Raw genomic sequence first — 24760 nt, forward strand, 5'->3', positions numbered from 1 at the left:
ACTCATGGCATGGCTTAAGAACTGCATCAAAAATATACAGTGCATCTAAAAAGCTTTCATCCCCTTGGATGTTTTACCCTTTTATTTATTAAATCCGTCATGGACAATATATTTGGGCTTTTTTGACACTTGCGTCAAAGTGAAAACAGATTTCTACGAAGTAACGTCAATTAATACAAATATGTAACGTTAAATAAGTGACTGTATAAATATTCACTCCCTTCACATCAGTATTTAGTAGACTCCTTTATAGCACTGAGTCTGTGTGGATAGGTCTCAGTCAGGCTTGCACATCTGGACACTGCTCAAGCTCTGTCAGGTTACCCAGAGACTCACGAGTGACCAATCTCTTTCCAAGTCCAGCCACTAATTCTCTATTGCAGTGGTTTTCAAAGTGTGAGGCGGGCCTCCCCTGGGGGCACCACAGAGCTTCAGGGGAGGCGCAGAACCATAAACCTGAAAAAGGGTGATTTGCTTTGCTAACCTCTGCTGTGCATTGAGCAAAATGGATAGACTTATAGTTACTATAGGGACTATGCTGTAGAGCAGTGTTTCTCAACCAAAGAGCAAAATTGTTGAAAAAAACTTTTGCAAGAGCCACAATCTAAGAGGAAAAAAGTGGCAAAAACAGCTTGAAGTAGCAATAAAAATAGGTTAAAGGTGGCAAAATGGTCAAAAAGCGGCAAAAAATGGGTGAAAAGGGGTGAAAATGGGGAGAAAAAGAGGAAAAATGGTCAGAAAGTAGCAGAAATGGGTGAGAAGTGACAAAAAAATGAGTGTAAGGTGACTAAAATGGACAATAAGCAGTCAAGAGTGGCAAAAATGGTCAAAAAAAGAGGAAACAAGTGGTATGTAAAGGCAAAAGGTAGTTTACATGGGCAAAAAGTGGCAAAAAAATTTACGACAGGGCAAAATGGGAAAAAATGGCAAAAAGAAGAGGCAAAAACTGGGACAAAAAAGGAAACGAGTGGTATTTATTGGTAAGAGGTAGCTTAAATGGACAAAAAGTTGCAAAAAAAGGTAAGAAAAAAAGGGGGCAAAAATTGGGAAAAAGTGGCAAAAACACATCACAAAAAACATTAATGTTTGAAATGTTGTTTATTTATTTATTTTTTTCCCAATTTCAATCCTTTTTGTGGGTGGGGGTCCACCGAATTAATAATTTCTTCTTAGGGGAGGCTCACTCTCCCACACTTTGAAAACCCCTGCTCTATTGGATTGAGGTCTAAGCTTTGACTCTGCCACTCCAGAACATTCCACCTTGTTGAAACTATTTCTGCATATCTTTTTCTAAACGGTCTCAGTTTCAACATCTGATATGTATTTTTTTTGTCCATTGTGAAAAAAACGTACAGGTTTATGAGATTTGCAAATCATTGCTTTCTGTTTATGAACACAGAAAACGGTTTTTGTAGTTGTAGCTCCAGTCTGTTTAAACCAAATGAGCATAAAAACAAATATCTGATTCTGTTTCACTGATATTTAATGAACAGTATGTCATTCCTGGTTTAAGAAAATTTGAGTAAAATTGGTCAAAATATCCTCCAGCAGTGACGCCATCGAGGCTTGGCATCCTGGTGGAAGATGACGCTGAGGATTTGTTGGCAGATGGAGAGGTCTGTTATGGATCCATGGCACAAACTAAACATTTCTCAAGGCGACAATCTGCATCATTGATGTAATCTCTCCCTGTAGAAACAAACAATCATTAGGGTTGGTGCTTCAAGGGTTTAAAAAGTTTGATTTTATTCCTCATGGATATCAGGATTACATTTCACTTATGATAAAATGTCCTGTTTCTGGCATGAATGCCAAAATAGAGGTTGACTGATGATCAACCTGACTGAGTCTTTGGGCTGCTACTCAGCATTTTATTCTACCCACCACCAATAAAACCAATCACCCTGGAAAGGAGACGTTACTCTTGGTGGGTCCTCCCTGCTAAAATAAGGTTTAAATAAAATAATGTTTTTGATTATTTTAATCTATTTACTAACTTTGTTCCAGCCTTGTAGCGCCGCATTATGTAATAATGTAATACATTTTCCATCCATCATGTAATAACGCCGCATTTTCTAAGCCACTAAGCAGTTAGGGTTAGGGCAAGGTAGTTAGGTAGGGCATACCTGTGAGCCCACACTAAGTCCTATGGTTAGGGTTATTACATAATGCGGCGTTATTACATAATGTGGCTTTACAAGCCTTAAAACTCCATATAAGTACCTGCATGTTAGACATATTTGTCTTATGACTATATCTAAGAGGTAAATTAAAAACAGCTGCTTGGCTTGATAAATCGAGATGTTGCATATGATCAGTGTGTACCTCTAAAGTTAATCTCCATACAATCTTCTCCCCAGCGATTGTTCGGCTCTCCTCTAGCCCAGTCAGTAAACACAAACTGTGAACCATCACTCCACAGCCACACACCCTCCTGGAAGAGGATTAAAACATTTAATGACAATTGCAAAACAACAACAGTAATGCTAATGAATGTCCTCAATACTGATGTGACACACAAACATGTTACACAATAAAAGCCTCACCTTCGGGGCATCATAGCCTTCAACCCAAGTCTCTTTATGTGATTTTGTTGTTTTTTTAATCATGTCTCTGATGAAGGTGTACTCCTCCGAAGTTTGGATTGAGGCCAGATTTCCACCAAGAGAAGTGCAGTGATGCTGATAAAAGAGACAAAGAGGACTGTTGAGAGTTCCTGCAATCACTACATTTACTTTGACACAGCTGCACTGTAAAAGCAGCAAGTTACTTTGAAAAGCAACTCAAGCATTAGTTATTTTGCCTTAGTTCTGTTGGGACGAATTTCAGGCAACGAATATAATTTGGATATTAAAGTCACTATTTGAGGAGGTGCAGCAATGAGTGATGTCCCGGTCCAAGTATTCCCTTCTATCCCAGATGACGCACCGTTACCTGTGCATCCGGGGGCACTTCCGTCAGGTCAGAGGGTTTTCTCCATGGATGGGATTATAGTTAACAAAAATACTCTGTGAAAAACCTCTAAATGATGCAGCTGGCTGTGTTTGAACCAATAATGTTGACAAAAATTGAAATTAATCATTCTTTGCTCATTATTTTTCATAGAAATCTATAATGTAATGTTGGAAGGCCATCTAGTGGACAAATGTGTAACTACATGGTGATTTAGGCACTGGCAACGGAATATTTGTTTGTACATACATATAAATTAAAATATTTGTCCATAAATATTCAAATATAATTTGAAATCTTTAAATAATAAGATATAAAATTTGAATGGGACTGTAGATAAAGACTGAAAGCCCTATTTTGCTTCAGTAACCATAATCTAACACATCAAATAAACCCTTCACCCTTTTAAACACTTTTTGAAATACTTTGAAAATCAAACTTTTAGCCCAAGGTTATTGGTGGACATCCCATTGCCTGTTCATGGTAAAACAAAAAATCCAGAATGTGTATAAATATTAGGAAAAACAATGGAAAACAAACACAGTTACTTAGTAGTGTGTAACTCCCAACACTAGAGATAATAGACCAGGTCTAAAGGAATACTAGCGACACCATCTTAAGCCAGTGTCTGCCAGGAAGGACCAGGCTGGTGGAGCCCTGGTATTAGCATCAAGCTCCTTCAGATATCCAAAACACACATTAGACAGGATAATAAAACAGGTCCCTCAGATCAGAGCAGTCCACAGCCACTCACAAATATGGACCGTTCCACAACTAAAGCATTAGTTTTCTGTTGCTGCTCCTCCTCTTCATGCTCACTGGTGCACTCAGCAGTTTTTAAATAAAGAGAGCCGTCAGTTATGGCATTAAGCTCCCTTCTGTGGCATTAAATAACTGATAAAATGTATATTATTTATAGTCTGACCAATGCCCTGTCTGATAATACGGAGGAGGACAGACTTGTGACAAATATTGTTGGCAGTCAGGAAGTGTATATTTGGTTCACATATGGAGAGCAGTCCTACGTGCCCCCCGTGTTTTTGTGACCTCAGATAACTTTTGGAAAGACTGGGGCAAGAATCAATTAAAATTAGTCATAACTGATTGATATATGAAGGAGTTGCCTTAAATTTATTTCGTAACTGTATCTGGCAATCATGAATTAACTCTTTACAATCATGACCTGCCCCCTAGTTTCTCCCACTATTATCACATTGATGACTAAAATATAAATCACCATTTTCATCCCCATTCTATTTACTTTTCTAGGTTTCAACCCATCAGTTTGCAAATCTTAAGTCAGAACTAAGCTAAAAAAAAACATCTGTTAACAGAGAGATAGAGATATGTCTGTTGTTGGTACCTCTGCGTCTGCCCAGGCCTTTCTACTAGGCTGGAACAGGAAACAGCGGGCGTCAAAAAGAATCCAACCAGGAGGGCAAGGCTCTTCACAATCATCTACAAAATAATTGAGAATTTATAAGGATAATACAGCAGGGCCACAAATTAAAATGATACTAATTTTTCAATATGACAATGAGCATTTAAATAGTAAAAATATAAAAATAACATGACACTTATAAAAGAAGCAAGATGGAGAAAGTAGAGGAAATTTATCAGTTCATTTTTAAAATCACATCAGTCATGTCATTCCTTTTTTTTATAGACTGAAGTTTGACAATATTAACAAGTCTAAAACTTACAGTCTTGATCAGCACATTTCCCCTGAGGAAAAAAGGCAGTGATAAAAATGCATAAATATAAGGAATCTGACTAAAATGGCAGCATTTACTGTTTTTGGTGAGATGTTTTATTTACAAAAGTAAAAGGTATTTTTCTGTTTGTGACCCTTTAGAGAAATGCTACAGGTCCATGTTTTTCTTCTCTGCCCTGTTGCCATGACCCTTTTTTTGACAAACTTGCATAGAACCAGCAAAGATTTGGTGTAGAAATCATCTTATGACAAGGCTTATGTCTGATTAATGAATCTCTGGCCAATAACAGCCTATAGTCAATTTATTAGACCACCCTAACCCTAACCAAAGTAAGGTTTATGCCACAGCTGCCCTAAGTTAACAACATTCATTTTTTAATGTTTCTGCATTGGTTAATACACCAATATGTAGAAGCTCTTTAACCCAAATGGTATGTTTAATGCTAAAATATAATTATTATTGTTATCCATGAATTTTCAAATTAACTGATTTATGAAAAACTGAAAAATAGTAAAACACATTTTTATTCCTTGATTAACTTGTCAAATTATAGTTATTTACTTTCATTCCTGAAGAGAAAAATGAGTTTTAGTGGTTGAATGTTATGCTTGATTAATTTCTGACTTCCAGAGAAGCCCAGTGAGCCGGCTCAAATTTGGGTGAATTTAGTCTGAAATCCCTCATTCTGTTCAAAATGGTAAAACGTGGCGAGCTCACTGAATATGAAAGAGTCTGCATTAAAGCACTTCATGATGCTGGATGGTCTCTGAGACAAATATGTCCGGTGGTCTAATAAATTTGTTAAGCACTGTACATTTGGTCCCTTTGTTATGGTTTCAATGATCAGGTCAGACAAGTTGTGGAGAATCAAATATCTGTTGTTGTCAGCCTAAAAAAAGGCATCAAAGTACATCAGGGACCCTGCATGTGGAAGGAAATCACCACTGTGGTGAACACACTGTTGCAACTAACCAAAATCCTTCTGATATTATAATATTTAATACATACATCTGTGAAATATAATGTGTATATGATATCATAGTTCTTATTCAGATTATAATCTAATCTGTTCTTTACATTCAGGATAGAAAAAAACATGGTCAGCTCTTAAGATGTTTTGGCTTTTAGAAGCCTAAAATTGTCCCAGACTGAGGAGAGCGAGTGAATGTGATACCTCAGACAGCTGTTATTGTTGATGTTTGCTGATTATAACTGGGGGATATGCCGATTTACAGCAGGGATAAAATTCTGTTCGAAATATCCAGAGCCTATAACACAATTTTGTTTTTAAAATGTATTTCTATTTCTGATCTGAGTATTTTCTTGCCAAAATATCAATCATAATTCTTTTACTAAGAGTGCTGGATGTCTCTTGGTTCCTGAACAACCCAGTGAATGGGCCATCCCCATTTGTGATTTATTGATGATATCAATGTGTTTTGGATCTGCAGTATTGGTGCTAGTATCCGACTAGCATTGACCTTACTTTGGAGCTAGAAAGTGTGTAAAGCTGTAATCAGGTTCTGATGTTCAGATTGCTAAGTCGTGATCAAACATTTCAAATGTTACTCACAATCCCTGAGATCCACAATCCACTGGCCAAACAAAGCACAATGAAATGAAGATGAGGCGCCATCTCTGCAAAGAAATATATGAAAAGTTAATTTACTCTTCAGGTCTTTCCACTCTGCATGAAAGACAATAATATAATATGTATAGGGCAAGTTTAACAGTTGGGTTGAGCTGTAAAGAAGAAGTATCTTTGCATGAGTTGAATAAAAAGGAATAAGTTTCTTTAAGTATAAATAAATTTCCTAGTAATAGTACATTTAGTTCATATAAACCTATGGAAAAAAAAAAAGAAATGCCTCCTGTAAAAACAAGAATTATTACCTTACCTTGTTGTAATGACACACTGGAGAAACAGATGCAGTTACCAGGATGTCTCAGAAAAGGAGACCTTGCCTTTAAACACCTTTGTCTCTGCTTTGGTTCATTAATCTGACTGACTTGAAAAGTCCACAGGAAACACAATTATATTTTACATAATGCCCCAGCCTTCAGTAAATATTTAACTGTTCCTTAAACAATATAGACATAACAAAGCCCTTTCCTTTGTCCACTAGCTTTAGCACATGACAGGGCAAAAAAGGGAACACTAGAGACCCAGCTTCAAGTCGAATTGGGTCATTATATCTATAAAAGCTGGAGGTGGGTATCAATTGGCTTTCCAATACTGGTGCTATGCTAAAATGATACCAGTGTCTAAATGATGCCTGAATTGATCAATTTTAAGTGAACAAGCAAACTGTTACAAAACACACTGATTATCAAATCTCATTTACCCATATCTTATTCACAATAGAACATAAACAACATATCAGATGATGAAACTGAGACATTTACCATCTAATGAGAAATATTAGTTCATGTTGAATTTGATGGCAGCAACATATCTCAAAAAAGTAGGGACAGGGCCATGTTTACCATTTACCAACAGTCTGTAAATGCCTGGGAAGTGAGGAGACAATTTGCTGGAGCTGTGGGAGAGGAATGTTGTCCCATTCTTGTCTGATGTCGGATTCTAGCTGCTCAATAGACCTGGGTCTTTTTTTTGCAGGACTTTTCCTTTTATAATGCTCCAAGTGATTGGCAGGCCAGTTCATAACCCAGACTCTCTGACTGTGAAGCCATGCGGTTGTGACAGATGTGGTATGTGGTTTAGTATCGTCTTGCTGAAATAATCAAGGCCTTCCCTGAAAAAGACGCTGTCTGGCATATATTGCTCTAAAACCTCTCTCTACTTTTCAGCATTGATAGTTCCTTTCCAGATGTGTAAGCTGCCCACATCATAGGCACTATGGAGATGAACCTGTGCGCCTATAACCCATGCAGGGGTTTCCAGAACAGAATCATGCCTGTTTTTAATTCAGGGCCACCTAAGGGCTTGAAGATCATAAGCATCCAACATGGACTTCTGGCCTTCTCCCTTGCTAAAAGAGATTTCTGCAGATTCTCTGAATCTATTGATGATATTATGGACTGTACATGGTGGGATACTCAAAGTCTTCACAATTTCAAATTGAAGAACATTTTTATGAAATTGTCCCACAATTTTTAGATCATTTTTCACAGATTGGTGAACATCTGCAAACTCTGCCTCTCTAAAATGCTCCTTTCATACCCAGTCATGATATTGACCTGGTGCCAATTAACTAGGGCTGAACAATTTGGGAAAATAATCTAATTGCTCTATTTTTTTTTTTTTTTACCAACATTGCAATTACAATTTAATATGCAATTATTTTTCAAGTTCCCCATCCTTTTCAACAAATACAAGCAGTAATCATTCTATATTATAACCAAGACAACAGATAAACTAGCGGTGTACAATTTAAAAAAAAATCTTATTTTGATTATTTGGACTCATATTGCAAATTCAGTATTCATTTTTGTATTGCAGGGCATTTTTCTGTCATTCTTATTATGATTAAGAGAAACCAAGTTGAAGAAAGTGGTATTTTCTTGAACTATTCTAAAAATCATGGTACTTGAATGTATGGGACATAACGTCTCACTCTGCTGTAAATAAAGTTTTAAACTGGTATTTTGACACATTTCAGGTAAAAGAAGTACTGCACCTTCTTCGATTTGAAAATTGCAGCAGGCCATATTGCGATTTAATCTAAATTTCGATTAATTTCCCAGCTCTACAAATGACTTAATTAGTTGCAAAATGCTCCTCCAGCTGTTTTCCATTATTACCACTTACTTTTCCAGCCTTCTGTTGTCCGGTCCCTTCTTTTTAGAGATGTGTTACTGCCATCTAATTCAAAATAAGCTAATATTTTTAATGAAATGGTAAATTGTCTCAGTTTTAACATCAGTTTAAAATGTTGTTTATGTTCTATTGTGAATAAAATATGGGTTTATGAGATTTGAAAATCATTACATTTTGAGGTTTTTTACATTTACAAAGCGCCCCAACTTTTCTGGTATGGGGTTGTACATAAAGTAAATCTCAAGTAAAATAGATCTACAGGAGTGATGTTGTCTGTGCCTGTATATTACAGATGCCCTAAACCACAGGTGTCAAACTCAAGGCCCCGGGGGCCAAATTCGGCCCATGGTGCAGTTTGAGCTGGCCCGCAGGATCGTATCATATTTTAATTTGAACCGGCCCGCAGGTCTGAGGTCTGCAGATTTCCTCCAGTATAAAAATGTAAATTTAACCTTGAAGATTTAAAATATCTTTCATTAGTTCGTAAAAATTTGAACAAGAGTAAAAACAATGAGATAGAAAGTAAGGAATGGGGGAGAGAAATTAGTGTTTCTATTTAATATTTTCAATTTGCATCTCAAAATTCTGACTTAAACTTCGCATTTTGACTTTCATCTCATATTGTGAACTTTTAGATTCCAGTCTTAAATTTCAAGTCATATTTTGCCAATTTTAACTCCTTTGAATTTTAATCAATATTTTGGCTTTTTTAAACTCACAATTTAGAATTTCATCTCATATTTTGACCTTTTAGATTCACAATTTTAAATATTAAGTTATATCTTGACCTTTTAAACTCAATATTTTATTTTATATCCCATATTTTGACCTTTTAAACTCATGATTTTGTATTTTATTTAATATCTTGACCTTTAAACTCACGATTTTTTATTTTCTATCTCATATATTTGCCTTTTGAAAACATTATTTTCACTTCTGATTTTGTGTTCTGACCTTTTTAACTAGTATTTAGACTTTTCATCTAAGATTTTGAGCCTTTAAACTTATCATTTTTAATATATTTTTTAAATCTCTAAATCATTTGTCATCATTTTTTTCTCCCCTTTAAATGTATTACCGGTTAAACAAGGTTGACGGTTTATGGTTAAATGTTGACCCTGTTTGGCCCTCAGGTTAGACCTAAATTCAGATTTCGGCCCCTGCTGTGATTGAGTTTGACACCCCTGCCCTAAACAGACATGTATCATTACATGTATCATCTAAGATGGCAATGTCTGTCTGTCCACGTATTTGGATCCTGTCTTTAAAGATGTACTGTGCTACTGTTAAACTTCATACATGGTTTACAAAGGGTTTTTTTGTCCCTAAAGTGTGTATTTAAGTGCATGCAGTCTAGATTGTTCAAATAACCACAAAAACACAAAGATCTAAATTTGCTTCAAAGGCAATATTTTACAGTGTTTTGTAACTGATTTAAAAATGATGTCAGATTTCTTCAAATATCTTCCAGCAGAAAAGTCATCGAGGCTTGACATCCTGTTAGGAGACATCACTAGTGATGAGATACGATGGCTCATAAAACGGAATGTAATGGATCCCTGGCACAGATGTAAATCTTCTTGTCATCACAGTCTGCATCATTGATGTAATTTTGTCCTGTAGACACAAAATGTATCAAACAAAATCATATCAGGGCCTTTGCTTTAACGGTTTAACAAGGACAGCCTCATTCTCAATAAAAACACCAAATTCAAATCAGCTGTTAAAGGTTGAAAGAATTTGCAGGATTAATTTGTACCATTATTGTTCATTTCCATACAATCTTCTCCGCCCCAGAAGTCGTTAGGCTCCCCTTCTTTCCAGAGCTCAAAATCAAACGGTGAACCGTCACTCCACAGCCAGACATCCTCCTGAAAGAGGTGTTAGGGGTTCAAACATCAAAAGACATTTGGATACTCAAAAGCAATTAGCTGTTTTAAAGAAAATCCATTAACAAAACAAAAACAAATGTTGCAGCAAATACAGTGCCTATGAAGAGTATTCACCCACTTAGACACTTTGATTTTTATAATTCAATCATGGTCAATATCATTTGGCATTTTTAAGAACTTTAAAAAAAAAAAAAAACCTCTTTCATGTCAAAGTGAGCACAGATTTCTACAAAGTCATGTCAAATAAAAATATGTAATGTAAAATAAGTGACTGCATAAATATTCACCCCCTTCAAGTCTCATTCAAGTGTTTAATAGATGCTTCTTTGGCTGTAATCACAGCACTGAGTCTGTGTGGATAGGTCTCAATCAGGCATGCAAATCTTGACTTTGTAATTTTACTCCATTCTTCTATGCAAAACTGCTCAGCCCTTTTCAAACCCAGCCACAGATTCTCTATTGGATTGAGGTCTGGGCTTTGACTCGACCACTCTAGACCATTCACCTCGTAGTCTTTAAACCATTTCTGTCTGGATGCTGTTATCTTCCTGTAAAATAAATCTTCTCCCAAGCTGTAGTTCTCCTGCAGACTGAATAAGATTCTCCTCCAGGATTTTCCTATATTTTGCCGCATTCATTTTACCCTCTACCTTTACAGGCCTTTCAGGACTGGCAGCGGGGAAGCATTCCCTCAACATGATGCTGCCACCACCATGCTTCACAATGGGGATGGTGTGTTTCCCTGACAGCAAACTACGAACCTTCTTACTGTGAGGCAACAGTGCTAACTCCTTCACCTTCAGGTGATCCCAATATCACAAGTTGTGAGACTTACTAACACCAACTGGCTGGACCTCTGTTGAACTGGGTCAGTCACATTCATGCAGTTATTTATCTTACCTTACATGTTTTTATTTAATTGACATTACTTTATCTGTTTTTGCTCTGAAATTTCCGGGTTTTTGGGGGGTCAGGGGGAAGCCAAATTATATTGACCATGATTCATTTATAAAATCAATAAACAGGTAAACCATCAAAGGGGGTGAATACTTTTTAAAGGCACTCCAAACACTCACCTCCGCAGCATCATAGCCTCCAAGCCAAGTTTCTTCATGCACCTTAGTTTCTGTGTGAACCATGTCTCTGAGAAATTTGTACTCGCCAGAAGATCGGACTGAAGCCAGATTTCCATCAAGTGAAGTGCAATGACGCTGATGAAGAAGACAAAGTGCAAAGACAGTTAACAACCTAATAGAACCACAACATTTACAGCTATGAATGTACTAACTTAAAGCCACAGTTCCTCCTAGAGATACTGCTGCTCCATTTCTTTACTAGCTGCCACATTACCAATTTTAAATCCCCAGGAGCAATAGAAGGGTACTTTTCACTCCAACTGGAACACCTAATGGCAATGGCTGCTCTGGAAAATCTCACTAAAAATTCTTTACCTTGATGAGGTGCAATGTTTTAGTCTCGCAAGATCTAGTGGTACAAGATCTCATCATAATTTTAGCACAATTTGAGGATAAATGGCAGTTAGCAGAGGATACTTTCAGTGTTCAGCCTGTTTAGAGACAGTTAGACACAGGAGGCAGCCCTGTAACAAGTCCTGCATTGGACATGCCTTCAACTTATTGGTCAAATAATTTAAAAACATATCTTGAACAATATTCTTGTTAGTCTGGATGTTGCACTCAACCAGACAAGATGAATCTTTCTGGAATAAGCAAACACTGACAAAACTTAAGTTACAACGTCACTGCTTATAATGTAAGGTGCAAGGGGCTTTTCATAGTTCCTTGCATTTAATGTAAAGAAAATAAATGTTCCTCTGATAGCATGATTCTTCTGGATTCAATGTCTAACCCTTTACCTACTGGGCTTTGTTTTATATGTCTGGAGTATTACTACCGTAACTCTGTCAAAGTTTGTCCAATCAGAAAAATTCCAACTGAGAATTGTGGACATGTGCACATATATGGTTCATTACGGTACTCGCAACCATATGGCGTAGGCATTCATAGCAAAACACCAGAAGTATCGCAAGACAGCTACACGGATTCTCAACACTGTAACTCCTCGAAAGTTTGCTCAATCAAAAAAATTCCAATGCTGACAGAGAGCTGAGAATCTGTGCTTTCCGGCAATACATGATGTGTGGTATATTTATTACGGTACTGCCGAACAGCACCGCGAAAACGGCAGCTTTGGCAGAAGATGAGTGAGAAAGGAGAGTGAAGGAAGAGAGTAAAAGGACAGAGTGGTGTTTTGTTTTCCAAAAATAGCGTTAGATAGTGGCATTTGTGCATGTCTGTCATGTGCAATAGCAATGTGTTACTTGAGAATGTATTTTCCACCTTTATTTGCATTCATTTTCGCCTATGTATGTAGTTATCTTTTGCACTGTGTTTTGCACACCCAGAGTCCTAGACTCAAAAAAATGACTGGTGATTGTTCTAAACATGTATAGGTTCACATTTCAAATGTCAAATTAAAACTTCATGAGCAATAACAAAATTTCTTCTCATAAAAGCCATGAAAAACAAATCAGTTTTTGTGTTTTTCTACTTTTAAACTGCTGACAATTCCATATAATGTGCAATAATCATTAACCAGATGTTGAAAAGTCAAGTTCAAGTAGTCCTGGGAAAAGGGACCAAAGCTCTCAGACTTAAAGCATTTCCTGACTATTTTACAGCCATAATAACAAAATATGTCCAAATCACCATTTTTAGACTCAGTAGGTAAATGTTTAAGAACATTTTCTTTAAAAACAAAGATGACGCTCTTATCTGTTCTTACCTCTGCTTCAGCCCACTTCTTCCCAGTAAGCTGCAGTTTGAAACAGCGGGTGTCAAAATGAGTCCAACCAGGAGGGCAGGGTTTAATGCAATCTATACAATAATTCAAAAAGAGATAAATGATTATACAACAAATACAGATTTCATAATTGAATCATCTGATGAACATGTAAAGCGTTGGTTCAATTTGTCTTTGATGTTTAAAGGTGAAGGGAGTCTCCAAGGAAAAACTGTTGGGAACCAGTGATGTAAAATAAACAACCAACTTCCTTAACTCTACCAAAGCTTTTGGCTACAATCATAACTTAATCAGACAGGCATGGGCTTATAGAATACCAATGAAACTCTCCTTCCTCATCAAAAGGCCTAAACGGCCATCACTGCAACAAACGTGGGTAAAGGCTGATACTGTTTAACTCAGTGGTTCTCAAATGGTGTGGCATGGTACACTGGTGTGCCTTGAGGTAAGTCTAGGTGTGCCTTGGGAATTTGTATAACATTGCAACATTACTATAATTGTGACTGAAGATACTTCAACAAGAATTAAAGAGGCTATTTTGCATGGAAATAGATATGGTGTGCTTGAAGACAAAAAAGAAGTGCTGCTGGGTCTCTGTTGCTCTTAGGAATCTTTGGGCTTGATTTGTTCAGTTCATCTGGTGAAGGGGTGGTTGCATGAGTGAAAAATAGATTTAATCCCAAAAATTTGAGGTAAAAAAATAGAAAAACTGCAACTGTCTTTCAAAAAGTAACCCAGTGCACACTGTAGGTTTTATTTGTAATTAAAATGCCTTTAATTTCCATGGCAAAAGACATTTTTTAAAAGCCAGAGTAGATCTGGTGTGCCTTTAGATTACTGGCTTGACCCTAGCTGTGCCTTGGGTGGAACAAGTTTGAAAACCACTGGTTTAACTCATCAGTACCTCAAGTGTTTTTTATCCAACATGAGAAAGGATCAAATAAACAACACCAAACTTAAAATGGAACAGTCAGAGTGAAAACAAAAAAAAACTTAAACAGCTACTGTTTCATGAGTCTTTCAAGGAACGGAAAAATAATAACACCCACCTGCTGGATCTGCGTATTCCCCCTGTGGCACAAAAACAGTATTAAACTAGGTATAGATATGATGTGGGACAACAGTAGCAGAAGTGACTATTTTTAGACTTTGTTTAAATGAAAGGGCAGTTATCTTTTTTCTATTTGTGACAACTTTGTTAGACACTACATGTCAAAATGTGTGGTCAACTGTTAAATTTTGCACTGCTATTAAACAATTACACTTGAATGTACCGTTATGCAGAAATCTCTTTGCCTACTAGTATATCCTCACTATGCCTTGCATATAATTTTAGCATTTGTTCCATCTGCTACATCAGGACTCCAAAAGTAAGAAGGCCACATCTTGAAACCTGCTTGCACTGCAGCATTCCACCCCAAACTATTACCAGTGATACTTTTAGGGACCTGCTAGTTTTTAAAGCCTTAAGTGGTCAGGCATCATTTTTTTACTTCTATAACTGTTTACGCCCTTCTTACCTAAGTGGTCCTCTAGTAATGACTGTGTTTTTTTGTTCCTGAAGCTAGACTGGTGTCTATCCGTGACTGGCGCTTACTGTTCTGACCCGAAAGTTTTGAAATCCCCTGCTGTAGGATCTCAGATTAGCCAACACAGTGTCTGCCTTGTAAATAACTGCTGTTAAACTTTCGGGTCTATTTCATTTATTTTCTTACTCAGTGTTAAGAATTGATCTAATCAGGGTTTTGAACATCTAAATGTTCACATCTCTGCTTGTTTGTATCCCATGAATTTTAACTGTCTGCCTGTGAAGCATCTTTTAACTATTGAGATAAAAATACTCGTTTTTGTACAGCAAAAGTTGGTATATATGCAATTCTTTGAATACCTATTTTTTCTCTCAAAAGTTGGTTGCAGCTTTTAAACCCAAACAACTCATACAGCACATTCAGAAAGTTTTAAGGCCCACTTCTTTTTTTTTCTTTTTAATTTTTTACATGTTGCAGCCTGATGCTACAATTAAAAAAATGTCATTAATCTACATTCAGTGCCCCATCATGACAACAGAATTCTGAAAATTTATAAAGAATAAAAAGCTGAAATATCACAGTGGCATAAGTATTTTGAACCTTTGGAAAAAAAACTTGAAATTTAGCTCAGATGCCTCCAATTTCTATTTCTATAAAATTGATTTGATATGATTTGGAAAGACACCTCTCTATAGAAGGCCTCATAGCTGGCAATGTCAGAGCAAAAACCAAGCCATGGCATCAAAGGAACGGAGATGGGATACATAACATCACAGACCAGACCAGCAGGGGCTGCTGCCGCTTTTTAGCTGCTTTTCTCCCTTGTTGGATAATGGTGGATTCAAAGAAAACGGGGTGCATACGGTTAAGAAAATAAACATTGTGTGGAGCTGGTTTATCTGTAAAAAATCAGTTAAGGGTGATAAGTTACAGGAGGAATACGGCAGTGAGCTGTGAGTCTGTCCACAACAATCTCTGCAGGCTGAAAGCTTGACTACTGTATTACAGCTAGTAGATGCACAGAAAGAGATGATACTAAAAGAGCAAACTGAAACAGCACGTTGAAGAATTTAAACCTTTTTTTCCCTTTGGAGGAATCCAAAAAACAAACTGCCACTTACATAACAGGACAACTATCGCTTTCAGATTCTACAGTTTTGTCTGCTAAATCAAAATGACCAAACTGGAAACAATGAAAACGGACACCTTCATTTCGGACACTACATACATTAATACAGATAATAAGCATCAACCTTTAAGTTGGTGAATAAAATCGTGTTTACTCCTCCACTTTGGGCTACTTTGTTAGCAAATCTGCTTTTAAAAAATTTTTAAGATTTTTTAAAAATGACTCACATTTGCTGAGATCCACAGTCCACTGGCCAAACAGAGAATGAAATGAAAACCAGATGCCATCTATGCAAAGAAATAAAAGAGAAGTTAAATCACTGTTCAGATGTCTGTCTGCTCTGCATGAACAATGACACAAATCTACTTTGTGTGGGACAGGTTTTATGTTGAGCTGTAAAGAACAAGAACTTTGCATGAGTAAAGTAAAAGGGAATACGCTTCTTTTATCATTCTTAGTAACAGTACCTGTGCTTTCTCACTGTCTATAAAACTCACACTGAATATCACAGAAGGGTTAGAAATGTTTCCTGTGTTAAAAGCAAAAAGTAAGACTTACCTTGTCATGAAGCTCGGCGTTGCAGAAGCAATTGAAAGGACATTAAAAGTGCATGATGCTTTTAAATACCTCCCCTCTATCCTTCTGTTCATCAATCTAAGTGACTTCAAATGACTGCAGGATTTAGTTTAGTTTTTACACTTAATATCATTTTACATATTGCCACAGCCTTCAGTAAATATCCTTTAAACAACATCAAGAACACAAACTCTTTTTCTTTTGTTCACCAGCTTTAGCACAAGACAGGGCAAAAATGGGCGGGGTAATTTATGGTACAGTTAATCCTCGCTTTGAAGAGAAACTGGATTATTGCACTGGTTTCTTAGGGAAGGCATGATAATAATTGGTTATCAAAAATGTTGTTCTATAGCCAGAACCACTGCAGCAGACATCCATCGGTGGGTCCAAAAAACAGGTTCTAATGACTGGATTTCTGTGAGGAAAACACCTATGTCTTACAGGCCTTTTTAACACAAAAGTTAATAACTCTGCTGATTCAGCTTTTCACCAGGCATGCCTCTGATACTGTATTTACCTTCACTGGACAGCCATGGTGTTGCCTTTAACTGCCAAAACATACATCGATGAGTTTTTATCATTAATGAAAAAGGACTGATCTAATGTTGATGCCTCTATTTGACCTTTAAAAGTAAACAAAGCCATCAAAAGAGTATATGTTATTTCTGTATTTGTCTTTAAATTCTTGTCATCTCTGCTACTGGATCAGAGTCAAATGAAAACTTACTGCACAGAGAACAAAAAAGTGCCAAAAATAACAACTTCATGAGACAGGATTCAAAGTGTGTTAATTCAACCCCAAGAGATTCGCAAAGATGCGAAGAGCAGAATCCAGCCAAATTCCCCACAACAGTGCAAGGGCTAAACAGATCATATGGTGTATTGGTGTATATTTTAGAAGGTGAGTAAACAAGCCGGAGCCAAAGTTTGAGTAGGTATTTTAAGCCCAATGTAAACCTATGGCACTTTTTGCACATGCATTATTTTCTCCCCAAGTTTTCATTTGTTATTGTTGTTTTTTTTTTTTGTTTTTTTTTTTTACACCTCAATAAATACCATACCATGGACTTGTTACTGAGTTATAGGGTCATGCCGCCATGTTTGCAGCTACCATGGTTCGTCCAGACAAACAGCAGAGTGTTGGCAGTGGCAAGTTTTCTCTGTCTATTGACATTTTTCTTTTTCTCACTTTTTGACTTCAATATAAGGAAAAGGCATTGTTGTGTGACAGGATGTAGCACCGCTTTGTGTCACCGCTGCGATAAAGAAATGGACAGTTTCTGTCTTCTTTCCACTTGTGCAGCAGAGGAGAGCTCATTGTTAAATGTTAAAAAGGCTTCTACTGATGTTGTCCCATTTATAGCATTCATGTTACATTTTGATGGATATTATGTGTGAATAGAAATTTCATTAGAAAGGAAAAAATATAAAAAGGTGAAAAGTTATTCATGTTAAAAACAAATTTGAAAAATCATTACAGCAAAGCGAGAAAAGAGGCAAGATAACAGAGTTAAACCAACTTTACAAACTTTTTTCTAGAGGCAGAATAAACAGAAATGTTATAACTTATGAGCTCACGGGTGAAGCAGACCTCAGGTATTCCAGAATCTTATTCCACGGGTGGGAAAAAGCTGCCTCTCCTTCTGCCTAAAGAGTTGCTGATCTGAGAGCTGCATCAGCCTCTTATAAACACTTTTTATCTCATTGTTTACTACTGTAGCCCCAAACATGCCCGCTGCACCAATGCAACACCATGTGGCATAGGTTCCCATGCCATATTATTGTACCTTGAGATTTAGACGCAGTTACATCCCTAGTTACATGTGCTTATCAGTGCCAGCCAGGCTATTGCCTTCTTATATGTCCCTTAAGAGTTGCTGTAGCTACTTTAAAGCAGATATTGAGGCTGTAATCCAGTAAACTCTGCCGATAATGCCAGAGAGGTGGTTAGAAAAGTTAAACCTCGGCCTCCTACTTATTTCTTAACAAGTGTATTCGGTTTGATAAACATTTTTCTATGGAGAAGCTTATTACACAAGAAGACAGGGAGACAGGGAGTCAAATGTCAGGCTGAAGTTAGTTTTGGAATCAACAATCAGGCAAAACCTGAGTCCACTTTGCACCATCTGCACTGAGCTGAATCTGGTTTCAAGTTAATGATTGTTCAGCTCCACCCAGCAGCACAGAGCTGCCTCTCCTTCTGCTCCACATAGAACCGACCCAGGAGGCTGATTCTAGCGTCTATCCTTGACAAATACAGAGAAGAAACACAGATAAGTTAGCGTGCAACACCTAAGTGAGGGTGTAAGATGTACAGATGCAATGCAAACTGTCATAGATGATCTCCTCCCTGCCCTGGAAAAGAGATTTTTGATTGTTTTTCTTGGACATCCACACTTGCACCCAGACAGGATTTGTAAAGACAACTTGCTACTTGTTTTGACTAAATCTCCTGGCCTGTTATGATAGCATCCACTGTGGAGAATCATGACTGCATACATGCATTCACTCATGAAAGAGGGTGTGCATAGCTTCCCAATAAATCTACAATAAATACAAGGTATCATACAACATTTACCAGGTTTCATCCCTGGCAGTCAAAGCTGTTGGCATACATTTACTTTCCTCCTTTATCTCCTGGTTAAACACAAAATTATTCTTTTTTTCAACAGAAACTGGACAAGCAAAATCCAAACGATGCAGGATGAAGAGTGTCTCGACCCCTCAGGTCCTTGTTCTTTAATTGTTAATAGTTAAAAAAGGAACCACAAAGAAGGAGATTAAAGGTACACCAGTAGACCGTTTTATGAGGGGGATTAGACAATTGTCAGCCTGGTCGGCTATGACTTGTGACTTTGCACTCCTGAAATATACAGCCGATTTGTGCAGTTTTGAGGAGGAAAAATTCCTGAAATACTGTAGGATGAAAACAGGCAGTTTCAAAGCACTTGCTGCTCCTTTTGCCTCAAAGCAACCCAGTAAATGGGGCCCTTGGATTAATTTAACATTGTGATCAGTCTTAAAAGTACTCTCATCAAACGTGCTGTCGCCATGTTTCTCCTCGAACGAGACTACTTCTGCGCAAACATTCCTACTGCGCACATTTCCTTTGCTTTTAAAGTGACATTATAATGCGCATTTAACGTAAGCAGTAAAAGCAACAACCATGTGGCGTTTAGTGTGCGCAGTAAAAGCAACAATAAAGTGCATCTAAAAAGCAATGGCAATTTACTGATCACAATGTTAATGTGCCTCATAAAAGCAAATTTTTAATTATTTGTCTTTATATTTCTACTTTTATTAACCTTATCTTCTATGGATTCATTTTTTATTAATATTGCTTTATATAGCAACATTATTTATTTTTTATTTTATTTATTCGTCTTTATATTTCCACTTTTATTTGCTTATTCTTTTATAGATTTATTTTTGTAATTTGGCACTCTCAATACTCCATATCTGAGAGGCTCCTGAACAAATGTTTATTACTGGAAAACGGTAAATGCTAGGTGAAAAGTAAAATGATCGTGAGCTTCAGACAGTTCTGGGGAACATGAAGATGTAATGTTTTTTAAGATACTGTGAGAAATGACTGAGTTATGACAGGGTAAAAACAGTCAGTTCAACAGGAGAAAAAATAACAGTTTACACTGGCTCTTATGGGACAAAATCAGGGACCACCGCCTAAACAGCTGGCTCCCATTTCAGTTTAAAAAAGGTTGGGCTTCAAAAAATGGGTTCATGTGAGTCCAAGGAACAGTGGCCACATTCTGTGAAAAAAAATCATTTGCCTCCTCTGTGTGGTTTGGCCGTGAGGGTGAGTTGTTCGCAAAATTTTCAATTGATGTGTTGGCTCTCCTACACTCTGAGGTGATGACATCATCCACTCTAGCAGGGTGATTTTTAATCATTTTCAGTCAACGCACAGGAGTTTTGAAGACTTGCCTATCGAAAACCGTGAAACCCATCATCATACCAAAGACATTCCTGAAGACAGGACAAAAACACCTGGGTTTTAAAGTTTGAACGCTCTGTGTAGGTGAAAGTATGGCGAAGCAGTAGGGGAGGTGAAAAACCCTATTTTTGTGGTTTCTTCGTCCTTCTCCCCATTAATTTCTTATGGGGGTTTTTTTTCGCAGTTTTTTGCAAATAACTGTAAAAAATGTGACAATCTCTTAGAAAAGTCAGCACACCAATCAAACCATGCGTTTTGATGTATAATTTGCAGGGGTTTTCTCAAAGCCCTAGGAGGAGTAGCGGGGCAAATTTTTTTTTGGAAGATGAAGAAAAAAAAAGAAAAAAGAAATGCACAGAAGAACAATAGTGGCTCGTGTCGTTGCCCCGAGCCCCCAATAAATATAAACAAAATGGCGGAGCGGAATAACAATACGTGTGAATGCCTTCAGCATTCACAGCAACAACAGTGTCTCGTGTTGTTGCCCCGCGCCCCTAATTACTACCACGCAGAGTTGTCAAAAGTATTCACATTCATTACTCAGGTAGAAGTATAGATACTAGGGTTTAAAAAAAAGACTTCTGTAGAAGTGAAAGTATCAACTCAAGCTTTTTACTCAAGTAAAAGTATAAAAGTACTGGAGAAAAATGAAAACAGCACTTGACTTTGATGCAATGATACATTTTATTCTAACTTATAAAACTCATATGGAGTCTATTGACAGATAAACTGTTCAAAAAGGTGATGTATAATATTAATGTGGGTCAGAGCACTGTTGTTGTCACTGAAGGCAAAATCCAAAAACAAAAGGAGAAGGACCCAAAATGCAGATGAACTAAAAAGGATTTAATTAAACTAAACAAAAGAACTTAATGAAACTAAATCACTGGAATCAAAAATCAAAGTCCATGAAACAAAACAAAATCCAAAGGAGGCACAAGGAAAGCACAAGGAGTAACAAGGGGGAAGACATCTGGAAAGGCATTTGACAAACCGACAAAGGACGGGGAGGAACACAGAACTTAAATACACAGGGAGACAGGTGTGGATAACGAGACTCAGGTGAAACTAGTGAGGGTAATCACAGAGGAGGGAAACTAGGGCAGGAAGCAAAACTGGATGACACACACAAGGGAAGGCAACTACAAAATAAAACAGGAAACTTCACAAGCACAAGAACACTGGACAAGGAGGAAAATCAAACATGAGACTCTAGGAGGGAGCAAATATAAACACAGGGAGAAAACTAAACATGAAACACAAGGAGTAAAACTAAACATGAGACAGGAAATAACTAAACATGAAACACAGGGAATAAAAACTAAACAAGAAACACAAGGAGTAAAACTCAACATAAAACAGGGAATTACTGAACACTAGAACATGAAATTATACAGAATAAACATAGGGACACAAGAAACAGAACATATAACATGATATAAGGCACAAAATACATAGAAACACAAGGACTACATTAACACCTAATAAACTGAACTAAACACTTGAAACATGAAATACACAGAATGAACATTGGAAAAACACAAGAATCAGAACATAGAACATGACAGTTGTTGCTGCTCTGTAATGTGTGCGCTGGTGTCTCTTCAAATGAGCTGTCCGATGGAATAACTTTCCGCAGTGCTCACAACGGTAAGGTTTCTCTCCAGCGTGAATCCGACAGTGATCAGTCAGCTGGTTGGATTGATGGAACAACTTCCCACAATGCTCACAACAGAAAGGTTTCTCTCCAGTGTGGATTCTCTGGTGTGTCTTCAAATGAACTAACAGAATAAATCTCTTCCCACAGGATTCACAGGAGTAAGGCCTTTGAACAGTGTGGATTCTCTGGTGTTCCTTCCATTTATCAAACCAAATGAGTTTCTTCCCACAGAACTCACAGGAGTAAGGCTTTTTACCAGCATGGATCCTCTGGTGACACACTTAGAAATCAGCAGCCTTTTGCACCAGGTATGTGTAAGTTCTGCCTTAAGTTATTGTGTAAAGTCCAGACTTAACCCTACGTTGAAACTAGTTAAGTTTCAACTTAAGTTGTGTCCGTGTTCAGTTGCACCACAGCGATGTAAGGTTGATCTTAACTAGTAGAGATTTGCGTTCAAACTAACCAAAATAGTGCCGCAGATATGAAGTATTCTCTTACTTTAACTAATCACTGAAAAGCATTTTTTTTAACCCCGTGTTTACTACATGCTAACGGCTAAAAATAATGTTTGCTAACTGCCGTTAATCCTCAAACAGCATCCAGTGTGGATGAAAAATATGACAAGGCATTATGCATATGTGAGTACTGTGAAGCCTACAGTCTAAACCTAGCACCAGCGTAAAATAACAACATTGACATCGAGTGGTGAAATCGCTAATAACATGAGATAATACAACAGTGGATGGCGGAAATGATCTGTGCTCATCGAAAACAACAGTGTTACTGATCATGGAGAACGCAGTGCTGACTCCAAATTTACTTTTAATTTACTTTAGTAGGTTTATAGACCAGCACTTTTACTTCTACTTAAGTAAATTTTAACCAGAGTAACTGTACTTTTACCAGTGCAGATTTATAGTCCAGTACTTTTACTTCCCCTTAAATAAATTTTAACCAGAGGAAATCTTTAGGCCAGGCGGCACTCACATAATGCTGGTGCTGGGCCAAAGACTGGTTTCACCAAAATGACCACTTTTCAGGGAATGACAAAAATTGATCTTTTGACATATGTTAGGCTATTGCTTTAAAATGAGTTCACACCACTGGCAGGTGTAAAGGGTGACCAATGGCACCGATTTATAAAAACAAATGGAAATCATGAAAACTGAGATACAAGCTTTTAGCCTGATGTCAGTGAGAAATTAAACAAATATAATTATCAGTGACAGATTGTTTCTTAGGATACTCTACAGACATTTGTATCCCATTAACCTCATAATTACCACTAATTAGTATAATTTCAACTACAGATTAACTGGGTTATATTGTGGCTCTAGCTCAAGTATTTTTTAGACATTGTGGCTCTTTGGTTAAAAAAAAAAGGAAAAAAAAAGGTTGAGTACCACTGGTTAAGTCTATTTGTGCGGTTTCTAATTTCTTTTATGTACTAACTTGCACTATGCTTTATTCAATCACAATTGATTAAAATGCTCTTTGCTGGCTTCATTGTTTGTGTTTCTCTTAATTTTTTACTTCAAATCCATAAAAGAAATCGACTTACCGGACACTCTCTCCTCAGGGTCTGCAGGACAACCGTACTGCGGTAGCCGTCGGCAGCCATGGCTGTCTAGTTGTCCCAGCGCCATTGTGACGCAGTTCAATTTTAACCCCGTTATCTTCGTCTGTAGCTTCATCTGGTAGCAAGTGAAAATAGTTGGCTCAAATTACAGTATTATAGGTCGGTGGGGTTCATAACATATTTAAAATCCCAAATTTACCATTTTCTCACAGCTTCTGATGTTTACAGTCAATGATACTACAAGCTAACAAGCGATAACCTTAAGTTAGCTTTAGCTAGTTGAGTTTTACCCCGCTCCGCTGACATGAAAAGGCAGGTAGCTACCATAGGTCGGAGGTGCCAGTTTCCTTCAAAATGTACTGATGTCCACTTAACACCACGATAAAAGGGCAGAAGTTTGGATGTAATACTCGAATTCCCCTCAAAAATCACGACTCAAAACAATTTATCATTTAGAGCTGTCCTAACGGTCGTGAAACTGATGTCATGGCTTCCGTTGGGGGTGTTACGGTTTAACGAGTGACCATGCAAATGGATGCCTTTCAGCGTCAGTGATCGTCAGGTACCTAATAAGCAATAAATATGAGATTAAAAAGTCAAAATTACAAGTTATTAAATAATAATTCTGAGATGAAAAGTATTCTGAGAAATATAAATCATGAGAGACAATGAGATGAAAATTCCTACATGAGCTACAGTAAGTCGAATTAAGTAGACATAATTGCACGTTAAAAGGTCAAAATTTAGATAAAACATCAAAATATTAGATATAAATTCGTAACTAATAGTTATAAATTGTAATTATGAGATACAAAAGGTTACATTCTGAGATAGAACTAAACTATAAATCATGAGACACAATTATGAGATAAAAATTCCTACATGAGACAGTACGTCGGATTAAGTAGTCGTAATTATAAGATAAATCGTCAAAATTATGATTATAACATCAAATATGAGAAGAAAAGCAAAAAGTCAACCATGAGAGAGTAAGTCATAATTATGCACACATTTCTTAGATAAAAGTCAAAATTATGAGATGGAAAGTCTAAGTCCTGACATTAAATTTCTACTTTGGGCTTTAGGCAGTCAAATTAAGTCATAATTACAAGAAAAAATGAAGAATCTGAGATAAAACATCAAAATATAAGATAAAAAGTCTTAATTAT

At 37.0% G+C, this 24760-nt stretch overlaps 3 protein-coding genes across 5 annotated transcripts in view; all 3 read right to left on the bottom strand.

The window, feature by feature from the left end:
- LOC121517796 (tubulin alpha chain-like) overlaps positions 1–24760 on the bottom strand; it is a 1079624-nt gene that overhangs the window by 171869 nt on the left and 882995 nt on the right. The gene's annotated exons all lie outside the window — the stretch shown is intronic.
- Positions 1519–7859, bottom strand: LOC121517037 (ladderlectin-like). The gene is made up of 6 exons (XM_041798538.1): positions 7852–7859; positions 6241–6410; positions 4316–4410; positions 2547–2681; positions 2326–2434; positions 1519–1689 (listed from the first exon to the last, which is right to left on the bottom strand). The coding sequence occupies exons 1-6, from the start codon at positions 7857–7859 to the stop codon at positions 1622–1624; spliced, it is 585 nt and encodes a 194-aa protein (XP_041654472.1). The 3' UTR covers positions 1519–1621.
- LOC121517807 (galactose-specific lectin nattectin-like) lies at positions 9838–24100 on the bottom strand. 3 transcript variants are annotated; one of them, XM_041799854.1, is made up of 8 exons: positions 23916–24100; positions 23574–23706; positions 16049–16108; positions 14213–14234; positions 13146–13237; positions 11417–11551; positions 10208–10319; positions 9838–10065 (listed from the first exon to the last, which is right to left on the bottom strand). In XM_041799854.1, exons 2-8 carry the CDS (start codon positions 23631–23633, stop codon positions 9983–9985), a joined length of 564 nt encoding a protein of 187 aa, XP_041655788.1. In that variant the 5' UTR covers positions 23634–23706; positions 23916–24100; the 3' UTR covers positions 9838–9982. The 3 variants fall into 3 exon arrangements, with proteins under 3 accessions (XP_041655788.1, XP_041655789.1, XP_041655787.1); XM_041799855.1 differs by having other exon boundaries at positions 23882–24100; XM_041799853.1 differs by having other exon boundaries at positions 23791–24100.

The sequence above is a fragment of the Cheilinus undulatus genome, linkage group 11, assembly GCF_018320785.1.
Source record: "Cheilinus undulatus linkage group 11, ASM1832078v1, whole genome shotgun sequence".
Classification (NCBI taxonomy): domain Eukaryota; kingdom Metazoa; phylum Chordata; class Actinopteri; order Labriformes; family Labridae; genus Cheilinus; species Cheilinus undulatus.